Genomic DNA, 24,992 nt, shown 5'->3' on the forward strand with positions numbered 1-24,992 from the left:
TGGTGCTGGGTGATGTGACAGCTTGGCTGGAGCATAATAAAGGATCATGGGGGCGACACAGCATATAGAGAAGTATCGGGGGGGGGGGGGGGCACACAATATAGAGAGGACCATGGGGGGGGGGGGCAGCATATAGAGAAGGATCGTGGGGGGGGGGGGGGGGAGACACAGCATATAGAGAAGTATGGGGGGGGGCACAGCATATAGAGAGGACCATGGGGGGGGGGGGGAGAGAGACACAGCATATAGAGAAGGACCATGGGGGGGGGAGAGACACAGCATATAGAGAAGGACCATGGGGGGGGGGGGGAGAGACACAGCATATAGAGAAGGACCATGGGGGGGGGGAGAGAGACACAGCATATAGAGAAGGACCATGGGGGAGGGAGAGAGACACAGCATATAGAGAAGGACCATGGGGGGGGGGAGAGACACAGCATATAGAGAAGGGCCATGGGGGGGGGAGAGAGACACAGCATATAGAGAAGGACCATGGGGGGGGGGGGAAGAGACACACAGCATATAGAGAAGGCCCATGGGGGGGAGAGAGACAGCATATAGAGAAGGACCATGGGGGGGGGGAGAGACACACAGCATATAGAGAAGGACCATGGGGGGGAGAGACACAGCATATAGAGAAGGACCATGGGGGGGGGAGAGACAGCATATAGAGAAGGACCATGGGGGGGGGAGAGACACAGCATATAGAGAAGGACCATGGGGGGGGGAAGAGAGACACAGCATATAGAGAAGGACCATGGGGGGGGAAGAGAGACACAGCATATAGAGAAGGACCATGGGGGGGGGGAGAGAGACACAGCATATAGAGAAGGACCATGGGGGGGGAGAGACACAGCATATAGAGAAGGACCATGAGGGGGGGGAGAGACACAGCATATAGAGAAGGACCATGGGGGGGGGAGACACAGCATATAGAGAAGGACCATGGGGGGGGGAGAGACACAGCATATAGAGAAGGACCATGGGGGGGGGAGAGAGACACAGCATATAGAGAAGGACCATGGGGGGGAGAGAGACACAGCATATAGAGAAGGACCATGGGGGGGGGGAGACACAGCATATAGAGAAGGGCCATGGGGGGGGGGGGGAGAGAGACACAGCATATAGAGAAGGACCATGGGGGGGGGAGAGAGACACAGCATATAGAGAAGGACCATGGGGGGGAGAGAGACACAGCATATAGAGAAGGACCATGGGGGGGAGAGACACACAGCATATAGAGAAGGACCATGGGGGGGGAGAGACACAGCATATAGAGAAGGACCATGGGGGGGGGGGAAGAGACACAGCATATAGAGAAGGACCATGGGGGGGAGAGAGAGACACAGCATATAGAGAAGGACCATGGGGGGGGGAGAGACACAGCATATAGAGAAGGACCATGGGGGGGGAGAGACACAGCATATAGAGAAGTATGGGGGGGGGCACAGCATATAGAGAGGACCATGGGGGGGGGGGAGAGAGAGACACAGCATATAGAGAAGGGCCATGGGGGGGGAGAGAGACACAGCATATAGAGAAGGACCATGGGGGGGGGGAGAGAGACACACAGCATATAGAGAAGGACCATGGGGGGGGGGGAGAGACACACAGCATATAGAGAAGGCCCATGGGGGGGGGGGGGGAGAGACACAGCATATAGAGAAGGACCATGGGGGGGGAGAGAGACACAGCATATAGAGAAGGACCATGGGGGGGGGGAGAGACACAGCATATAGAGAAGGACTATGGTGGGGGGAGACAGCATATAGAGAAGGACCATGGGGGGGGCAGCATATAGAGAAGGACCATGGGGGGGGGGGGGACAGCATATAGAGAAGGACCATGGGGGGGACGACAGCATATAGAGAAGGACCATGGGGGGGCAGCATATAGAGAAGGACCATGGGGGGGCAGCATATAGAGAAGGACCATGGGGGGGGGAGAGACACAGCCTATAAAGAAGGACCATGGGGGGGGAAAGACACACAGCATATAGAGAAGGACCATGGGGGGGAGAGAGACACAGCATATAGAGAAGTATCATGGGGGGACGGGGGCACAGCATATAGAGAAGGACCATGGTGGGGGGGAGACAGCATATAGAGAAGGACCATGGGGGGGGGCAGCATATAGAGAAGGACCAGGGGGGGGACAGCATATAGAGAAGGACCATTGGGGGGGACAGCATATAGAGAAGGACCATGGGGGGGGACAGCATATAGAGAAGGACCATGGGGGGGGGACAGCATATAGAGAAGGACCATGGGGGGGGGACAGCATATAGAGAAGGACCATGGGGGGGGGACAGCATATAGAGAAGGACCATGGGGGGGGACAGCATATAGAGAAGGACCATGGGGGGGGGGACAGCATATAGAGAAGGACCATGGGGGGGGGCAGCATATAGAGAAGGACCATGGGGGGGGGGGACAGCATATAGAGAAGGACCATGGGGGGGGGACAGCATATAGAGAAGGACCATGGGGGGGGGACAGCATATAGAGAAGGACCATGGGGGGGGAGAGACACAGCATATAAAGAAGGACCATGGGGGGGAGAGACACACAGCATATAGAGAAGGACCATGGGGGGGGGGGACAGCATATAGAGAAGGACCATGGGGAGGGGACAGCATATAGAGAAGGACCATGGGGAGGGGGAGAGAGACACAGCATATAAAGAAGGACCATGGGGGGGAGAGACACACAGCATATAGAGAAGGACCATGGGGGGGAGAGACACACAGCATATAGAGAAGGACCATGGGGGGGAGAGAGACACAGCATATAGAGAAGGACCATGGGGGGGGGGGACAGCATATAGAGAAGGACCATGGGGGGGGACAGCATATAGAGAAGGACCATGGGGGGGGACAGCATATAGAGAAGGACCATGGGGGGGGACAGCATATAGAGAAGGACCATGGGGGGGGGGAGACACAGCATATAAAGAAGGACCATGGGGGGGAGAGACACACAGCATATAGAGAAGGACCATGGGGGGGGGGGACAGCATATAGAGAAGGACCATGGGGAGGGGACAGCATATAGAGAAGGACCATGGGGAGGGGGAGAGAGACACAGCATATAGAGAAGGACCATGGGGGGGAGAGAGACACAGCATATAGAGAAGGACCATGGGGGGTAGAGAGACACAGCATATAGAGAAGGACCATGGGGGGTAGAGAGACACACAGCATATAGAGAAGGACCATGGGGGGTAGAGAGACACACAGCATATAGAGAAGTATCATGGGTGGACGGGGGCACAGCATATAGAGAAGGACCATGGTGGGGGGGGGGGGGGGGACAGCATATAGAGAAGGACCATGGGGGGGCAGCATATAGAGAAGGACCATGGGGGGGGGGGCAGCATATAGAGAAGGACCATGGGGGGGGGGGAGACACAGCATATAGACAAGTATCATGGGGGGGGAGAGAGAGACACAGCATATAGAGAAGGATCATGGGTGGGGAGAGACTGCATATAGAGAAGGATCATGGTGGGGTGGGGGGGGGGGGAGACTGCATATAGAGAAGGATCATGGGGGACGGGTGAGACAGCATATAGAGAAGGATCATGGTGGGGGGAGACTGCATATATAGAAGGATCATGGTGGGGGGGGGGAGACTGCATATAGAGAAGGATCATGGTGGGGACGACGACTGCATATAGAGAAAAATCATGGTGGGGGGGACGACTGCATATAGAGAAAGATCATGAAGGGGGTGGGAGACAGCATATAGAGAAGGATCATGGGGGGGGGAGAAGACACAGCATATAGAGAAGGATCATGGGGGGGGGGGAGAAGACACAGCATATAGAGAAGGATCATAAGGGGGGGGGGGGAGAAGACACAGCATATAGAGAAGGATCATGGGGGGGGGGGGGAGACAGCATATAGAGAAGGATCATGGGGGGGGGAGAAGACACAGCATATAGAGAAGGATCATGGGGGGGGGAAGACACAGCATATAGAGAAGGATCATGGGGGGGGGGAGAAGACACAGCATATGGAGAAGTATCATGGGGGGGGGGAGAGACACACAGCATATAGAGAAGGATCATGGGGGGGGGAGACACAGCATATAGAGAAGGATCATGGGGGGGGGGGGGGGACTGCATATAGAGAAGGATCATGGTGGGGGGGGGGGAGACTGCATATAGAGAAGGATCATGGGGGACGGGTGAGACAGCATATAGAGAAGGATCATGGTGGGGGGAGACTGCATATATAGAAGGATCATGGGGGACGGGTGAGACTGCATATATAGAAGGATCATGGTGGGGGGAGACTGCATATATAGAAGGATCATGGGGGACGGGTGAGACTGCATATATAGAAGGATCATGGTGGGGGGGGGGGGGGAGACTGCATTTAGAGAAGGATCATGGGGGACGGGTGAGACTGCATATAGAGAAGGATCATGGTGGGGGGAGACTGCATATATAGAAGGATCATGGGGGACGGGTGAGACTGCATATAGAGAAGGATCATGGGGGACGGGTGAGACTGCATATATAGAAGGATCATGGTGGGGGGGGGGGGGGGAGACTGCATATAGAGAAGGATCATGGTGGGGACGACGACTGCATATAGAGAAAGATCATGAAGGGGGTGGGAGACAGCATATAGAGAAGGATCATAGGGGGGGGGGGGAAGACACAGCATATAGAGAAGGATCATATGGGGGGGGGGAGAAGACACAGCATATAGAGAAGGATCATGGGGGGGGGGGGAGAAGACACAGCATATAGAGAAGGATCATGGGGGGGGGGGAGAAGACACAGCATATAGAGAAGGATCATGGGGGGGGGAGAAGACACAGCATATGGAGAAGTATCATGGGGGGGGGGGGGAGAAGACACAGCATATGGAGAAGGATCATTGGGGAGAAGGGTTGTCACCCACTTCTTAGAATTAGCCATACCTGGGATTTATTTACCTGTGTGAAGAAGACGGTGACACTTTGTTGGTTGCCGTCACAATAGAAATTGAATTATCACCCTATTAATACCCATTGTACCGTACCATAGCAACATACCTGTGTTCACATTGCGTCGGAAAAGCACTAATACTTTGCCGCGTTTCATGTGCATTTTCTGTTTGCCTGCCATCAGCCTGCGAAAAACAAAACAAAAAAAAAAGGACATGTGAAGTTAATGCGTTTTCCATTCATTTCAATGGGAAGTTGCGTTTTTTGGTGTATTTTTTTACCACACGGAACATACATCAAAAATGCAGTAAGTGAACTTTGAGGCTCCATTCACACCAATGCGTTAATTTTTATTTTTTTACTTTTTACAAAAACGCAGGATTATTTTATTTATTTTTTAACATGGGTCCCTGTGGAACACGTTCACATCAATGTATATTTGTGCCTCCGCGTTTTTAGAAAGGGTCAGGGTCTTTTTTTTAAAAAAATGCAAAACGCTGCTTTTTTGGTTCAATAGACTTCAATAGAGATGCTGCAGAACAGCATGTAGTGCGTTTTTACCACAATTTTGCCAAAATTTGCATTTTTAAATCTGCCCAACAGATTTGCCTTAAAAATAAAAAAAAAACACGGAAAACCCCTGTTAGTCTTACTGGTAACAGTATTTCCAGGAACCTTCCAGGACAGCTACTTGAGATGATTGGCTCCGCCTTCTACAGGAAACACAAATCAGATACAATTTAAAAGGCCCCTCCCTTTCCTCTGACCCTCAGTTGTTTAGAAGATCAAATAAACCTCCAAAGTGCACTAGGCAGAGGAAAAAACACAAAAACAGAAAACACCACCAGGTGAAAGTAGAATAGGGTGGGAATATAGACGCTGTCCTGGAAGGTTCCTGGAAAGACCAACGGGGGTTTTCCCTCCTCACCTTCCAGGACAGCTACTTGAGAGGATAAGCAAGATACTTTTCCTTAGGGAGGGACAACAGCCTGAAGCACTTTCCTACCAAAGGAGAGGTCATGGCTGGTAAGCATTTGAACTTCTATAATGTTTGACAAATGCATGAGAGGAGGACCAGACAGCAGCTTTAGAAATTTCTTCCCCCGCTCTTTCTGCCCATGACGTAGCCATGGATCTCGTAGAATGAGCCCTAATTCTAGAACGAGGGATACGACCCGACGCTTTGTAAGCTTTGCAGATAGCTACTCTAATCCATCTAGCAACAGAGCTTTTAGACGCTTTGGACCCCTTCTTGGGGACACTGAACAATACTAACAGCTGGGAGGAACTCCTAAACCCACTGGATTTCTCTAGATAAAGCAGAAGACATATCTTTACGTCTAAAAAAACGAAATCTTTCCTCCTCCGCATTTTTGGGAGAGGTACAGAAACTAGGAAGGACCTATGAAAGTTAGAAGATACTTTGGGTAAATAGAAAGGACCAGGTCTAATCACTACCCTGTCCTCTAGAATCCTCAGGAAGGAATCTTTACAGGAAAGGGACTGCAGATCAGAAATCCTTCTCCCTGACAGAATAGCCAAAAGGAAGGAAATCTTCAAGGAAATACATTTCAGGGAAGCTTCATGCAAAGGCTCAAAAGGAGCCCTTGTTAGAGCATTAAGCACTAGATGACAGATCCCAAGGAGGCACATGTTTGACGATCCTGGGAGCATGTCTAGATCTGGCAGAAAGGAACCTCCTTACTAAAGGATCTTCTGCTAGCCTATTGTCTAAAAACACAGACAGGGCCGCAACCTGAACCCTAAGGGTGCTGACAGATGGTCCCTTCTCCACTTCTGTGTGTAAAAAAATCCAATACACAGGGAGTGGAAAAATAATCTAAACCGGATTTCCTTTGCCAGGAATAAAACTTTTTCCAAACTTTCCCATAGATTCTTCTAGTTACCAACTTGCGGCTGTCCAGGATAGTCTGAATAACTGTCTCTGAACACCCTTTCAACTGTAAGATGCGCCGGATGCAATACTGGCCCCTGATGGAGTAGATCCTTCCGATCTGGTAGGGGCCAGGGAAGATCCACAGAGAGGGTCTTCAGGAGAGGAAAACCAACTCCTCCTGGGCCACCAGGGGGCAATCAGAACCACTTCTGCCCGATCCTGAATAATTTTCTGAACTACCAGAGGCAGGAGGGGAAAAGGAGGGAAGGTGTAGGCCAGAGCAAAATCCCACGGGAAGGAGAGAGCACCCGTCCAAGGACCCCGTCTCTCTCTCCAATGAGAAAAATGCTGGCAGCTTTCTGTTGAGATTGCAGGCAAAATGATCCACTGCAGGAAGACCCCATCTTAGCACAATCTGCTGTAACGTGCCTTGATGTAACTCCCAACAGCTGGAATGGACGCTCACTCTGCTCAGATAGTCCACCAGTGTATTCTCTGAACCCCTGATGTGTACTGCTGATTGAGGCGACATGGATTTCTGCCCAGGACAGAATCTGCTGTGATCGCGTTAGAAGTGACTCCGAACGAGTGCCCCCTTGCTTGTTCAGGTATGCCACCGTAGTGGCATTGTCTGAAAAAAACAATAGGTCTTTCAAACCGAGCCTCTCTTGCAGAGCCAAGAGAGCTTTCCCTACAGCTAGTAGTTCCCTGAAATTTGAGGAGTGGCCTGCCTTCTCTGGTAACCAAGCTCCCTTGGCCTGCATGCCCTGAGAGTGTACACCCCAGCCCCACAGACTGGCGTCCGTAGTAACCTTCACCAAAGCATGTTGCGCCCAGTTCTTCCCTCTGATCCCACCAGAAGAGATTGAGAAAATCCTCTCTTGGTAGCTGATCTAGATCTAGAGAATCCTTCCTGCAATCCCAATGGCGCAAGAGAAATGCCTGAAGTGGCCTGGAGTGTAATTGGCCCCAGGGCACCCCTGGGATGGCTGCAGTCATTAAACCTAATAACTGCATGATCCGCCGAAGTGAGGTCTGTGGGAGCAATTTGAAGACCTGCACGGCGAGAAGAAGTTTCAAAATGTTCTGCTCTGGAAGAAAAATCTTCTGAGCAACAGAGTTATTAGATAACCCAGAAAAAGTATGTTCTGGGAGGGTACCAGACAAGACTTCCGTTGGGTTGACTTTCCACCCCAGATTCTGAAAGGTCCGCAAAACCAACTGCAGATCCCGGATAAGGGACTCTGTCTCGGGCAAAGATCAGAAAATCGTCCAGATATGGGACCATCGATACACTCTGGAAAAGAGAAAGTTAGTAGGAGTTGGCGCCTGCCTGGCAAGTACTATTCCAGTATGTGTAAGAATATATAGATATATATATATATATATAAATAAATGTATAAGTGTGCTTCCAAGGGCGTGCTAATAAAAAAATAAAAAAACGTATATATTAAATGATATTACAGGATAAAATATTCCAATAGTGCACGTGAAGGTGCTAGTTAAAATAAAAATAAAATTACGGTGAACAGTCCATGTGCAATAATATCACAAAAGTGCTGGATGTTGCATAAAAAGTGCTTTGTGCCAGTTTCAACACTGTTGCCGTGTGCCACACAGTGCCCCCTTCTTTTGTGTTCTGATATTACCCGCACTCACCAGATCCTACACCCCCTCTTGGTTGAAAAGCTTTCAGTGTATGCCCTGTGCTGCACTCTGGCAATTTCTTGTTCCCCTGTATTCCTCTTCAATTTCCAACGTTAATTCATATGCAAAGAGAGAGGGATCCCAATAGCGTGAAACCATCAAAAAAGCATTTGCCTTTATTGTTAAAAACTGGGTACTCACAATTTGGCAGATTAAAACAAGCGGTGAAAAGATCGTATTTTTCGGAAGTGTGTCGTGACAGCGTCTGTTTGCTCGACCGGTTTCGTCATCAGACGACGTCTGGAGCTGTTCACCGCAATTTTATTTTTATTTTAACTAGCACCTTCACGTGCACAATTGGAATATTTTATCCTGTAATATCATTTAATATATACGTTTTTTTTTTTCTTAGCACGCCACTGGAAGCACACTTATAAATTAATTCATTTATTTATATAGTCTTACACATACTGGAATAGTACTTGCCAGGCAGGCGCCAACTCCTACTAACTTTCTCCATTCCATTCATTACCCCACCTAGGTGGGATAAACACGTAGAGGCAGCCACCTTTAAACTATTCCACTATTACTTTATTTCTACATGAACCAGTTTTTTAGGTTCCGATTTTATAAATTTTGGCTACGCATATATTTATCAACTTGGTTCTGTTGCGCGGACTCATTTTACCTTTCCAGATCGATACACTCTGTATCCGAAAAAAGGCCCTGACTTCGGCCATGATCTTTGTTAAAATTCTGGGCGCTGCCGAGAGATCGAAAGGGAGGGCATTGAACTGCCAATGACTCAGCCCGTTGTCCATGAGAATCGCAAATCTGAGGAACCTTCAGTGGTTCTGGCAGATTGGAACATGAAGATAAGTGTCCTGAAGATCCAGGGTAACCATGAATACCTCTGGCCACAATAGATTCCTTACAGAATAAATGTTTTCCATCCGGAAATGTCTGTAGAGAATATATTTGTTCAGGATGCTTAAATTGATGACCATCCGGAAGCCGCCAGAGGCTTTCTGAACCAGAAAGACGTGGGAATAGAATCCCCGGAATGTTTGATTTTCCGGAACAGGGGAAATGACCCCTTCTGTTTCCCACATGGAGACTAGATTCAACATGGCTTGCCGTCTTTCTTGGTTTCTCAGCAGATGAGCAAGAAAAAAATCTCGGGGGGGGGGCACTTTTGAATTCTAACCTGTAACCCCTTTCCAACTTTTGAAGGATAAAGGAATTGTCAGAAATCTCTGCCCATTCTTTGATGAAATGGGACAACCTTCCACCTACCCCTATCCTGGCGTCACTGGGGATTTTTGTAAGGGGCTGAAGGAGTAAAGAGAGTCCCCTTTTGCTTATCTTTGTTAAAAGACCACTTTTTCTTCGCCTGTTGCCTCCAAAATTAACTTTGTTCTGAAAACCGCGAAAAGGCTTCTTATTCTGTGGCAATGTATTTTGAGAAGGGAACCGTTTTACTCTTCTCAGAGGAACGAGCTAGGACCTCCACCAAGGAGGAACCGAATAAGAGCTTGCCTTCAAAGGTGAATTTGCAGAGCTTGTTCTTGGAGACCAGGTCCCCCTCCCAAGACTTGAGCCAGATCGCTCGCCTGGCTGAATTAATGAGAGCAGAAAACCTAGCTGCAGCTTTCACAGAGGATGTAGCTGCATCAGCCAAGAAGGCTACTGACTTGGCATTGAGTGGGAGGGACTCCCCAATTTCTTCTTTGGGGGTGTTGGATGAAAGGAGATCATCCAGACGCTGAACCCATACATCCAAATTCCTAGCCACACAGGTGGATGCTACAGCTGGACCCAAGGACAAAGCTGAAGCATCCCAGGCCTTACGCAGCAAAGAGTCGGCCTTCCTATCCATTCTTTCAGGTTCTTTCCATTCTGAATCATACCTTTAAGTGACTGGTGAACAGGGAAAGTCCTTGACCCCCGCCCCTGAAGACCTCTATACATTCCATACTGCACAGATTGGATTTGCTGTGGCATCTCAATCTGTTTCGAGGCATAAATTGATTTTAAAAGTTCATCAATATCCTCTGATGGAAAAAAACTTAGGGTTACTCCCCTCCCCCACTGATGCAGAATCCCCATCAGATGAGGCACTCGGGTTCTCCCCTTCTTCTAGATCTGAGGAATAGTGTGAATCGCTGATCTCGGACCGAGGAGGGGGTCTAACTGAAGCTGAAGGCTCTTGAGTTCTGGGACCAGAGGAAGAAGGCCCCAGACCTGCTGCCCCATCATTGAAAGACCGGAAGGCGGCTACCACCTCCTTCATAGAAGACATTAACTCTTTAAAAGAGGTAGTCTCTGAACTAGCCCTAGATGGATTACAATCTTCACAAAAAAGCCTTTTATATCCATCAGGCAACCTGGCTCTACTGTTTCTGCATTTTTTCATCAGTCTATCCTAGAAAAAAAACAGAAACAAGATCCATAAGAAAAGAAGGCCCATACCAAAAAAGTTCCCCTGCTGCATAATTACAAACAAGGGCTTACCTTGGAGGTAGTATGGGAACCGGAGGCTGCCTCTGGTTCCATCCGAGCAGGTGCTCCCTCCTCAGGCCTGTCCTCAAGCTCCATTGGTGAGTGGAGATCGGCCAGGGAAAATAGGCTGCTGTCCCAGTCAGCATGTCCTCAGTGTACTCTGCTGTGTTCCTTATGAACACGGAGCCAGAAAGTGCGTCATGTGACTTCCGGTTCCGGCGCCATCTTGCCGCGTCACCGGAAGTCCTCAGACGCCATTTTGGTACACATCGGTGAAGCCGAGGAAGACAAGGCTTCCACCAGGCAGAGCTGAAAAACCTGAAGGAAGTTGCCACCACCTACACAGGTAAGCAAGTACCTCCAACAATAGGGAACCCTTCTGGCTGAAAAAACAGGGACTGAACACACCAAGGACTTGGCCACAACCAGTACTGGATGTTGCCAGAGCAGGGGTGTCCGCCAACCACAGTTACCAGACCTAGGAAAAACGTGTTGGTGCTCCTGGAGAGTCTGGAAACACAAAACTACTGAGGGTCAGAGGAAAGGGAGGGGCCTTTTAAATTGTATTTGATTTGCGTTTCCTGTAGAGGGTGGAGCCAATCATCTGAAATAGCTGTCCTGGAAGATGAGGGGGGAAAAGCACAGCAGAAATGCTCAAAAGCAACATGCATAGGTGTAAATGGAGCCACGTAATTTCAAATTGGTGCAAAACACAGGACACGCTTGCGATGCCATTACTTCTAATGACACCCCAATCATGCCATGATTTTGCCACAATTGTCTCTTGTGTCCACTATGTCTGGTCTCCCACAGTACACAGAACATGGAAATGCAATTACAGTAAAACCTTGGTTTGTGAGCATAATTCGTTCCAGAAACATGCTTGTAATCCAAAGCACTTGTATATCAAAGATTTTTTTTTACAGGGTATAAAAGAGAAGAGAGGCACCTCTAAGTGTAGCAATAAGTTGCTAAATGTTGTACCTTCATTAAATGTAACCATATTGCTACACTTAGAGGCTCCTCTCTTCTCTTTTATACTCAGTTGTGATATGACGCTACTCTTATAATCAAGACATCGCTTGTATATCAAGGCAAAATTTATTAAGACATTTTGCTTGTCTTGCAAAACGCTCTCAAACCAAGTTACTCTCAAACCAAGGTTTTACTGTACAAGGTATAAAAGGATCAGAAGATTTGAAAAAAATCCTGACAACACCATACCACAGAAACCCTTGGGTTTAGGTATATCCCAGGGCATCAGAAGAGTATGTCCTTACACACATTTTATCCATGGTTCATGAATTTGTTATAAACTAGTAAAATATACTTTGTGATGCTGCTTTTAAATATGCGTGCAACAGTGGCGGCTGGTGCTCAAAATTTTTTGGGGGGGCGCAAACAAATGAAAAAGAAAAAAACAATTGCAGCCTCACTGTGCCCATCGATTGTCGCCACTGTGCCCTGTAAAATGCTGCCACTGTGCCCTGTAAAATGTCCCCTCCCCCTGCCCGGCACTTACCTTTCTTGGGTCAGCCGTCCGGCTTCCACTGTCCCTCAATGTCTTCTCCCGCCCTCAATGTCTTCTCCCGCCCTCAATGGCGCTTCAGCCAATCAGGCTACCGGTAACCAGAACCGATGAACCTGATTGGCTGAGACGCCTGTCTGTGTTAACCAGGGAACGCACCCGTGCGTCCCCTGGATAACTATTTGGAAGCCGATTACAGCCCTCAGGCTGTAATCGGAAAGCCTTTCGGCACTTCCAAAGCCAACCAGCTGCCATTAGTCAGATGGCCGGTGCTCACCAGGGGGCTGGCCATCTGAATAGTGGGCGGCAGCAACAATACATAGATTCATGCAATGCATGAATCTATGTGTTGTATTTCAGTGGCAGTGCAGGAGAGAGAGGGGCGGCGCTCCTGCGCACTCTATGGACGCACCGCCACTGGCGTATAAAGTCCATTCTTTCCAAACCCAATGTCTTCAAATTAGGCTATAGGACGAGGCATAGAATACTCTGCCCTGCCATCCACAATGCCACCCTGTGGTGATGGCATGAACAATAATCGTTATTGCACATATATACAAGTCATGTTCAGCTTGCTGCTATAAAAGTAAAGGTGAGTAACTAGCGAACATTTGGTCAGTCTTTACCAAAACTTTGTCCCTTGTCCTCCAGATCTCGGGTTGCTTGTATCAATCATATACCAAATCTTGCATACTTTTCTTTCAAAATGTGATCATTCATTATCCAAACCTCACTTGACTTTGTTCAACTAAAGTAATCTTCATTTTATCTTCAAAAGTCTGATTTTTCACCCTGATAGCTGACTTTAGTACTTTGGTCCGATGCTCAGTTCTGATAACACCTGCCAACTGGACCTTACCCCAATGGATGACTGGCACATGATTATAATACCTTACTCTGCTACTTGCCTCTGACACTCAACTTATTCCTGACTTGCATGTTTTTGATGTCTTTAAACTACATCTAAAAAAATATCACTGCAAACCTTATTTAGGGCAGGTTCTCACTAGAATTCCCTGCAAATTCTCACTGCATCAAAATGGCAACCTGTTCATGCAAACTGATTGCAGAGTGTATGTTAACCACTTCAATACCAGGCATGTTCCCCCCCTTCCTGCCCAGGGCAATTTTCAACGTTCAGCACCGTCGCACTTTGAATGACAATTGCGCGGTCATGCAACACTGTATCCAAACTACATTTTTATAATTTTCTTCCCACAAATAGAACTTTTTTTGTTGGTATTTGATCACCACTGGGGTTTTTAGTTCTTGCTAAACAAAAAAACAAAAATAAGAAGTTTTCGGTTATAAAATGTTGTTTTCTCCTTCACGGACAGGCACCGATATGTAGAATTGATGGGCAGTAATATGCAGCAATGATAGTGCCCATCAGTGCCACCTGTCAGTGCCCACTGATCAGCATTGATAGGCACTGACAGTTATTGGTATCTTTGAAAGACACAGATTGGCAGATGTGGTGGGCAACTCTGATGGGGGCCGAGCTGATAATCAATGCGCTGATTATCAGTGCAGACCCCCCCCTCCTTTGACAGGAGAGCCCCAGATCGGCTCTCCTGTCAGCGCAAACCAAGGAAAAACATTTAACGGCACTTCCTGGTTACACGCCGTATTCGGACACAGCTGATCACGTGGTATAGAGCCTCCCGTCATAGGCTCCTTACCACAATCGGAGTTGCGGTGTGTCAGAGTGACACCACCAATGGGAGCGCGATCCTGCTCAACATCATACAACGTTTAGTCAGGAGAACTTAACCACTTTGTGCACATCATTCTGTTATATGGTGGGCAGGAAGTGGTTACATTAATGACACCCCACAGTCAGTTTGCAAAATGCAGCGCAATTTACAGAATCGGATTGCATGGGTGTGAACACGCAATTTGATTTTGGTGCAGACAAAAAAAGTGTCCTGAACGCGTTTGGCCTGAATGCAATTCAAATTCAGCCAGTTTGTATGGCTGAATATGCATCACACAGACATAGTCTGTGATCTGCACAGCAATGCAGTGAGAATCACATGCGATGTCTGGCATCGCACTAGTGTAAACCGGCCCTCAGTCTCAGTTCACACTAGGTGTGGTGAGAATTTACAGAAAATTCTGCACCGTGGAGTGCATGTTAAGTTACCGACACCTGAAAACGCAGTGCGATTTGCAGAATCCGATCGCATGGGTATGAACACCCATGGGATCGGATTCTGGTTGCGGACAAAAAACGGTCCTGCACGAATTTGGTACAAATCCATGGTTCAAATCGCACCCAAGAGATACCGCACTTCGCACAGAAATGTACTGTGATTTAAGTGCAAATTGCGTGCGGTGTCCTGCACCACATCAGTGTGAACCCGGGCTCAGGCATAAAAACAGCAGATCTGTATTATAGATTTCTCTATGAAGCACATGATCAACCAAAAATATCATGCCATGTTTCAGTAACAAGACAAGACGATGTAGAATAATCCCCTATGGCTGGTAATATTTTTTTGTCTCTCAGCTTTCTGTAATCTTGTTAAATTTCTGTAAATAAAGAATTAACAGTAAAATGCCTTTGGTGTTCCTTGTGCACCCATGCACACAGTCCTTGCCTATTCCCTTCTATACGAGTGCCGATAGAAGCTCCTATGTCATAACCTGATACAATGTTTACATCAATATTTATGATGTAAAGGTTGTTACAATCTTCATTCACTAATACATTGTAACACAGTACACTGCAACAATACTGTTACAGTTTTCCTTTTTCTCAGTGTCAGTGCCAGCAAACTAACCTGATGACATTTAGTGCCGGTTCACACAGGGGCAACACGACTCTGGGCGCGACTTAGCCAGTGGCCAATCAAACAATAATCAGCTCTGTGGGAGGGGTTTGCCTGAGAAAACTATTTTCTCTTCCTGTAAAGTTGCTTCTGTTAAGACAGGTGATCCAACTTGGAGGCAATTTCAATTGAAATCTATGGGTACAAGTCACCTTGAAGTAGTTCAGGAACCTTTTCTGAAGTGCGAGCGACTTCAGTAGTGTACATTAAGATGGCTCCCATTCACTTCCATGTAATTTGTCATGTCGCGCGACTTGAAGCGACACAAGTAGCCCCCCAGGTCACGGTAGTGTGAACCGGCTCTTAGGCAGCAGTGTGAAGTTGGCACCCCATGTTTGTAAAACCTGAATAAATATATACCATTTGTTGTTCCCGCATTGAATGTTTAATATCTCAGAAACCGAACTGGCACAAACACGGCACAAACAAATGGTATATTTTTATTCAGGTTTTACAAACATGGGGTGCTCATTTAGTCTCTGTTCACAATGCCGCCACACGACCATGTCAGGCAACTTTCTGGCGATTTGCTAGCAACAAGTATGACTTTGAAGCAACTTTCAGGGAATGTCTGGGTTAATCTACCTGTAATGTCCAAATCGCATCACACCGGGGGGGGGGGGGGGGGGGGTTCGGGCACGGTCAGTGGAGTGGCGCGGGGTGACCTACCTGACACACGTAACCTGACCTACGTGTGTGTGTGTGTGTACACACACTGACATAACCTACATACACTGACCTGACCATGAATTTTTCAAGAACAGACAGGTGAACAGAACAGGTGATCTTTTTTTAAATGATATTACTTGTAAAAGCTCTTCATATAGGTTCACAGTGAACCTATATGAAGAGCTTTTACAAGTAATATCATTTAGAAAAAGATCAGTAACAGATCCACACGGTGCACTGACCTACCTTAGCAGCCTCAGCCTTGGTGTGCGGTCACAGCAAGGCAGGCACTGGCAGTCAGAGAGGAGCCAAGGAGAGCCACCCGCCTGAGCGGGGATGTGGTGACGTGGCCAAATTGTAATTCCCGCCGTGGAGCCTGCAGCGCCTATGATGGACGTCACACGTCCGTCCATTGGAGCTGCAGGCTCCAGAAGGCGGGGCAGCATCCGATCACATTGTTAGCCCCGAGCCAACTCGGCCACCTTCGGCATCAGGTCCCGACTCCCAGACGCTGGGCTCGGGGCTAACAATGTGATCGGATGCTCCAGCCCCCCAAGCCACGCCCTAACGACGCCCCTGCTTGGAGGCAACTTCCATTAAAAGTCTATAGGCACAAGTGAGATAGAAGTTGCCTTGAAGTAGTACAGGAACCTTTTCTAAAGTCGGAGCGACTTCAGTAGTGCCAATTTAGGCTCGGTTCTACTGTGACCTGAAAGTCGTGCGACTTAGCCAGATGACTTCAGCACTACTTGAATGTGACTTTGAAGGGAGGGGCTGCACCGCAAGGAATTCCTGAGTAATCTTCCTGTAATATCGGATCCAAATTGCATCAATTAAAATTAGGATTTAAAGGAGTTCCACCCATAAATATAACATTACATCAGTAGTTTAAAAAAAATGTCATTAGTCCTTTAAGAAAAAAAAAAATTTTTTTTGATGCCTTCAACGTGTTGTAGCTAGGCAGAATAGTTAATCTTCCCACTTCCTGCACCTAGGTGCTTAAGCTTCCTAACCTACACCGCACAGACTCCTGGGAATGTAGTGGGTGTAACTTTCCAGGAGTCTGTGCACTCCCCAGTCTCGAAGAATCATGTGACTTGGACAGTACAGGTGCTGAAACCTGATCTGAAACCTATTACACTGCTTGTGCAGCACTGAGCATGTGCAAGATCTGCAAGGCTGAAATCCAGGAAGTCATACAGTCTGGCTTCATGATGCCCACACTTAAGATGGCCGCAGTCCATTTCTATTTTATAAAGTGTCTAAATGCTGTAACAACCTAACAAAACGGACCTTAGTTTACAGACTAACTTTACTAGAATACATTAAGCTTGTGTATTACAGGGGTATTTATATATAAAAAGTGAAATTGTGGCCGGAACTCCACTTTAAGGCAACTTCCATCAAAGTCTATGGGTACAAGTCTGATAGAAGTCACTTTGAAGTAGTACAGGAACTTTTTCTAAAGTCAGAGTGACTTTAGAAGTGTTAATTAGGACAGCTCTCATTGACCAATATGGGATTTCACATGTCATGCAACTTGGGGTCTCACAAGTCAGATCCCAAGTCGCTGCAGTGTGAACTGAGCCTTAGTTTGCTAAAGCACTGTGTATCATAAACCACAACCAAGTATTTTCTTTTAGACACTGTCAACCCTTTCTCATTCTATAAAACCCTGATACTGTCTCATCATGTGTGGCCTGTCATACCATGGGAAGAGACTTCAACTATTATGCACCTTAGGGTACTTGCAGAGATGCAGCAGGGTGCCAGGGACCGAAAAGCTCTGTGTGCCAGCATCTGGCACAAAAATAAAGACGATACAGAGTGATTTCTTCCCTATAGGATAGAGAACAGCATAGGAGCATGTGATTAGATAACTACCAACTGACCACAAGTGCTGGGGGATAAATATTACTACCAATGACCAATCTTTGTGGGCAAACAAAGGGGGAATATTATTTACCGTAATACTGCCACTGTCCACAGTTGGAGGGGGGGGGTTTTAAATAGCACTCCCATAGACCAGCAATGTTAGAAGTGGAGGTGTTCACAGCACTGTAACTGACCACCAATGCCAGGGGGTTAGTATTGCCGTCACTGGCACCAATGCTGATCGTTAATGTGGCCACTCACACCAATGCTGGGTGATAAGATGGCATCCACCAACACCAATGTGGAAGGTTTTGATTGCGGCCACTGATACTATTACTGGGGCTTGCCATTAATATCACTGGTACAAATACTGGCTATATTTTACCCCCACTTTCTCTTTAGTGTGCGTTGCTAAAAAAAAAAAAAAAGCATCAGGACTGGAATTTAAGTACATTACAGTCTATTCATATGGAGTGGGCTTTCTAACGTGACGCAATGCACCACAATGTACAAACACACACCACTGTTGTGCCATCACCTTGAATTGTTGGGGGCTGCACTTGAGCCCCTTCATAATTTTCAAGTTAGTTACCATTGATTTATTGCATCTAAGAATTCAGAAGTAAGGATGAGCTCCAGCGTGTTTGCACAGTCCACGTGCAGAGTCCGCCAGGAAGTCGGCGCTGCACTAATCACAGGCAGGGAGACATTGTTCCGATGCTTGGCTGCAGAGATGGGGAATTGTCTCCCTTCCTGTGATTAGCGCAGCATGGTGCCGACTTCCTGGCGGGCTCTGCGAACACTATGGAGCTCATCCTTATTCAGAAGTCAAAGATCACCGGGCATAGTGTCGCTTCCTCACACCTGATTTAAGCCTCTTTCAAGCTTCTCATTACCGTACTACCCTGTTGCAATCGCATGCATTGCACGGCAATCATAGGTTTAAATCAGGTGGGGAGGAGGCAACATATCACCTGTCAAATACACTCGGATCGCTTTTCAGAGGAGTGAATGAGCTCTTAGTTGCATTTCGCAGTGACACCCTAAAGCTGGACACACACTATACAATTTTAGTTTGATTTGTTTTATCCTTTAGACTTACCAAAACCATATAACACAAGACCAAACCTAAACACTGTAAATTTGTATGCAATCAGGCAAGCCCTTGCATTACATAGTTGAAGGTAAAGTAAATTGAGCAACAGTTGTATAGTGTGTATCCAGCTTTAAGGCTTATTCACACAAAGTTGGGGGGCAGTAAAACCCTGCAGTTGAGTCACACATTTACCGCCCCCTTTAACTGCGGAGGCAGCAGCAGCAGGTATTAAAGCTCCTGTTGCTTTTGGTGGGTGCTACCGCCTGTCAAACATTCAAGTAAATGACAATACTCTGCAACCGTCCAGCAAATTCATGCTTCTGCAGACTCCAAGGGGTTAAAGAAGGTGTTGACAAAGCAATACAACGCTGCCTGCTTTAACCCCTCATTTCCTGTACTGCACAAGGTTGCAGGGCATTTGCAAAGCATCCTCATTCACTTAAATGGGTCATGCATGGCAGGTGGTACACCCACCAACCATGACCGTGTATAATTGCTGCAGCATCTGTACACCCCTGGCACTGTGGATAAAAGGGGTGCGAGTGGTAAAAACAAGTCTTAACTATGGGTTTTTACTACCCCACAAACTACAAATGAAAATGGAACCTTATTGCTCTGAGTCCCCTATAAGGCTGCTTTCACACCGATGTGCTATAATTTACCTGCACCGCAGGTACAATGCATTGGACCTGCGACTTTCTTGGGTCTTTTTCTTGCCATAGATTTTTTTTAATATCCTGCAGGTTTGGTGCACATTCTGGAAGTGCACCAAACCTGCAGGATACAATAGAAGTATATGGCTAAACACAGCAAACCCACAGGAAATCTGCAGGAACACAATTCTGCACCCGAGAAGTGGGTAAACTGCAGTACATCAGCAGGGCCGGGACAAGGGGTGGGGAAGCTGCCCTGGGTGCAGAGAAGCAAGTGGGCAACAAATAGATGCAGAGAGGTACACCCATTCTACAGCATGTATTAACAGAGGGTGACGGGGGGGCTCGATTCTGTATTCTTGCCCTGGGCGACCCTGTCCCAGTACTGCACATCAGCTTGAAAGCTGCCCTATACTATTTTACCCAGCGTATTGCCTTATACTGACCTGAAGATCTCCTTTCCTGCTGCTGGCACCACTCTGGAGCTCAATAGCCAGGATAAGAGGTGGAGTGCAGTTGGTATTTCTCCCCATTGGACAGGGGCCAGCACTACAGAGGAGGCATCAGCTCTTGCTCCTTACTACAGCTCCAACTTTACTAGTAACCCCTCTGCATTGCACTTTATTTGATGCTCTGGAATGGTGATTTAGCAAGCCCAGACTCCAATCTACTGGTTGCTGACCGCCGCACTTCAGTGACAACTGCATGTCATGGCTTGGAGTGGTCTTCAGAAAGACAACAGCTTAACACATCTTCCCGATGAGCACTGGCTTGGTGATTATTAGTCTCCACTGAAAACACATAAGTAACAAAGCAGACCAGTTGGGAGAAGGCAACAGAATCTCTAAACCAGTGGTTCTCATCTCCTGTCCTCAGGACCCACTAACAGGCCAGGTTTGCAAGATAACTGAAATACATCACAGGTGATAGCAATTGCTGCTCAGTGATTGCAGTGTTCTAGTCTGCATCTACCTAAGGTAATACTTAAAATCTGGCCTGTTAGTGGGCCCTGAGGACAGGATTTAAGAACCACTGATCTAAACCCTTTAAACCACCAAGCTCCACTCATAAGTGAGAAACAGTTCTTACTTTTAAGTACTTCCTCCTAGTGACAACAGCAATTTTTACATTTCAGGTGTAATTAGGGAGAAGTCTAGGTGAAGCTCAGTATGTAGAGATTAGGCAGTCATAGTCTTGCAGGATTAAAGCGGGGGTTCACCCCAAAAAAAATGTTTTAATATTACATCTAGCAGAGCCAGCATACTAAGGACATTTACTTTCAGCGTTTTTTTTTATTTTTTTCTCCGTACATACCTTTATATTCTGATTATGTCCAGGGCTTCCAGGTTCCGATGACTGGGCGTGTGGTGCGCTCCAATAGAAACGAATGGAGGTAGTTGCAAAGCATCAAACTCTGCAGACAGCATTATTTTTGCCTCACCGCAACACAAACGCTGTAGTGTTAACACCTCCATTCGCTCCCTATTTTAACAGTTTTTAGTAACATTGAAAGGTGTTCAGGAAGCGCTAAAAACGCAACACGACAATCTATTTTCAATGCCTGTGTGAAAGAACCCTTAGACCCGGTTTCCACTGGTGCGACTTGAGACTGCAAAGTCACATGACAAGTCATACCCCATGGTTTCCAATGAGTACTGTTAATGTCTGTGCAACTTCAAGTCGCAGCAACTTCAAAGTAGTCTCTGCACTACTTTGGCCCACTTCGATGCAACTTGAGGTCCATAGACCTCAAAAATGAAATGTACAGGCATTGCTTCAAGTCACATCAAAATCACGGCAAAAAATCACGCGATTTTAGGGTTGCAATAGTGGAAAAAGAGCTTTAAGCCCCATACACACTTTTAGATTTTCTGCCGATTTTTGTCTTCAGATTTACCAAAACCATATAATATGAGGTCAAACCTTAAGAGTTTCAATTTGTATGTAATCAGGCAGGCCCTTGCACTACATGGTTTTGGATTGCAGACAACAATCTGCAGAAAATCTAATAGTGTGTGTGTATGTGGTTTAAGGCTACATTCATATGGGCAATTAGGGGTATAAAGCGGATTCCTGTGGCTACCATCAGTGGTCGCTTGAACCTGGGAGAACAGGTACATGCAAAAGCCTGTACAAAGCAATGCTAGGGCAACAGGAGCTGCCGCTGTACATCCAGTGGGTTACCTGTTGTGATTAGTCACAGATGTCTGACTCTGGGCACAGTGGGGTTGATTTACTAAAACTGGCGCGTGCAAAATCTGGTGCATTTCTGAAGAAACAGAACCCAATCAGCTTCCAGGTTTTATTGTCAAAGCCTAATTGAACAAGCTGAAGTTAGACGCTGATTGGTTACCATGCGCAGCTGCACCAGATTTCGCACTCCCCAGTTTTTTAATCAACCCCACAGTCTTTCTCAGACACTGAAAGGAGAATTGTTTTGTGAATTCTCTGCACACCTAAAGATGACGCTTGTCACTCATCCATTACCTACTAACACACCTTGAGGTATTTTAAAGAAAGTATTAGGCCCAGTGTAGCCTAAAATAAGAGAGGATTAGTAAGTGTACATATACAATCAATAAGATAGTACCGTTACTTAGATTTGGTTAAATACCTGCAGTATTCTGATTACAATAAACAAAACTGAGCTGAATTTACCTAGTATACAGTATAAAAACAGTCCTAACTTGCTATATAACCAGTGTTAATTTTGACATCAAATTTCAATTTAGTTTTAGTCAAAGTCTTTTGACTAAAATGCCATTTTAATTTTAGTCATCTGAATTGTTTTCCTTTTAGGCTCAGTTCACACTGCTGCGCTGTGAATTTATTCAGGTTTTTTGTCCTGTGTGAGGTGCGAATTTACAGCAAATTTCAGGCTGCGATTGATGTTCTAACCAATGGAATCATAATGTAAAAAAAGGTGGTAACTTCCTGTGTACTTCCTGGTTTTTGTGGAGAGTAGTGTGGTGGAAAAGGCACACATGTGAACCATCAATGTGATTCCAGAACGATTTACATTGATGTCTATGGAGACTAAATTCACAACGCAACGCTGTAAACTCACGTTTTTTTTACTTCAACTTTTTTATCGCATTTGTAGAGGAATTGCAACGCATGTATGTGAACGACTGTCATTGAAAACGATGACTTTATGGATAACATGCAAATTTAGAATGTTTTTGACGCATCACATTCGTTATGAACTCGCATCAGTGTGAACCGGGCCTTAGTCATATTTTTGTTGACTAAAATCTCCAGTATGTGGGATCATACCCATAGACCCCATTCATACTGAGGCAGTTTTCAGGCATTTTAGCGCTAGAAATAGCACCTGAAAATGGCCTCCCATGCTGTTGGAATGTGAAAGCCTAAATGCTTTCACACTGGGGCGGTGCACTTGCGGGACATTAGAAATAGCTGTATACAATGCTCCCAAAACACACCTGCCCATTGCAACATGGGTGGTTTTAACCCCTTCTTCGGGCCGCTGACAGGGGTTAAAAGCACTAAAACGAGCGACGCTTTAGAGCGAACGCTTGGGTAGCCCCAGTGTGTCTTACTGTTCCGGTGTCCACCCACAATTTTGTGGGTTGACAAGTACCACGTTTTTGCTGCTATTTTCAGTTTGCGTTTTTAAATTTTTATTATTATTGATATATATTTTTTTTTTTTTTCATTTTTGATAAGAGAAACAAGACAAATAGAGAGGGGCGGGCCACACATGTTCAATTTTCTTGTACATTTTCTTTCATTTTAGATTTAACTTAAATTTTGTAGTGCATGTATGGCCAGCCTAATAATTCCTCTTAATGGGGACATCAGACAGCAATAAAAACCTGACAGGTGTTCTAATCCCTTTTGATTCTATCCCAAAAAAATGCCTTTAGTTAACCCTTTCATTGCTTTGGCATTTTTTTGCACACGTTACAATGCACATTTTAGGTCTGAAGATTGCATCAACCCCCCCAAACTATGATATATTTCCTGAAATGGAAACCCTGGAGAACAAAATGGTGGCAGTTGTCATTTTTTTTAACATCATGCATTGGTCTGCAGATCAAAATTTCCTGTAAAAAATGCATGTTTTTTTTTTATTTTCATGCACACAGACATAAGGCTCCATTCACACTAATGCATTTTTTGATGCATTTTGCAGAAATGCAGGGAATTTTTTTAACATGGTTTGCTATGGAACATGTTCACATTAATGCTTTTTTGCAAAGGGTCAGGGACTTTTTTTTCTGCAAAAAGCAGCGTTTTGCATGCAATAGAATTCAATGGACTTGCATCCAAAATGCAAGTACCACGTTTTTGCCGCTATTTTCAGTTTGCGTTTTTGTTTTTTTTAACTTGTTTATAGCTGGTTGTTAAAGGAAATGTAAAAAATTAATAAAAATTGGCAGCTAAAAAAAAATCATAAAAAAATAACACAAATCGCAGTAAAATCGCGGTAAAAACGTGTGTCAAAAATGCAGCAAGCACTGCAAAAGCAACATGGTGTGAATCGAGCCTAATACCAAACTTTTGGGGTAAAATATAGAAGATTAGGTTGCTTGGAGTAAATAGTTACCAACTTTGCCATGCCTTAAAATTGTACGCCTGTGAAACGATGAATAATTATTGTATTCAAAATTGTCTTTAGGCAACACTTTAAAAGTCTTTACAGGTCATCAGTTTATAGTTAAAGTAGAACTACAAGTAAAACTTTTTTGTTTTAGATGGGGTGGAGCCCAGGTTCACACTGGGTACTATTTTGTTTCGATTTGAGATGCGATTTCAACCACAGCAAGTTAAAACACCTTACTATTCCCGCAGCACTCGCGCGGCCCCTGTGGGTAGGAAGACGTCGGCGACAGCGGTGATACCATTTGTTTTATATGTTCATTCTCGTTGGATATACTGTACGGGCATTAACTATTAGTTTACCTAAATTGGCCGGGTCTTTGTTTGTGCAATATTACACTATGCAAGGTGTGTGTGTTTTTTGCCTTACATGTGTCTCCGTCTGAGAAGTTAACCCCATACAGTACCTGTTGATCTGATGGTCTGAGTGTAGAATTTATTCTACTGTGGTAAGTCTGCACCCCAATTGGGGGAGTATTCCACATTCAGGTGATTTTCTTGGTAGTGCGGTGCACCTGTACCATAATTTATCACCCATCACCGATCTTTGGGATTATTATTTCTGAGTGGTCACATATCCACTCATATGCGCTGTTTTTGATCTTTTTGAACACCAGTTCACATTTTACTGATAAACTTATTTTTATACTTTTAGATGGGTCACCCTTTAACTTAAATAGCTGCTATATTGAGCAATACCACCTTTATTGTGGGTATTTTCTCAT

The 24,992-nt window shown here is 46.0% G+C and overlaps 1 protein-coding gene across 1 annotated transcript in view; it reads right to left on the minus strand.

The window, feature by feature from the left end:
- The window catches only part of NAA35 (N-alpha-acetyltransferase 35, NatC auxiliary subunit), a 100,841-nt gene extending 78,922 nt beyond the window's left edge, over positions 1-21,919 (minus strand). The window contains exons 1-2 of the mRNA XM_040355513.1: positions 21,826-21,919; positions 5,049-5,125 (exon numbers count right to left, since the gene is read on the minus strand). Of these exons, the coding sequence (XP_040211447.1) occupies positions 5,049-5,125; positions 21,826-21,908 (160 nt within the window). The 5' untranslated portion in view covers positions 21,909-21,919. The remainder of the gene's footprint in view (positions 1-5,048; positions 5,126-21,825) is intronic.
- Between the last annotated feature and the right edge of the window lie 3,073 nt (positions 21,920-24,992).

Source organism: Rana temporaria, chromosome 1 (genome assembly GCF_905171775.1).
Source record: "Rana temporaria chromosome 1, aRanTem1.1, whole genome shotgun sequence".
Classification (NCBI taxonomy): domain Eukaryota; kingdom Metazoa; phylum Chordata; class Amphibia; order Anura; family Ranidae; genus Rana; species Rana temporaria.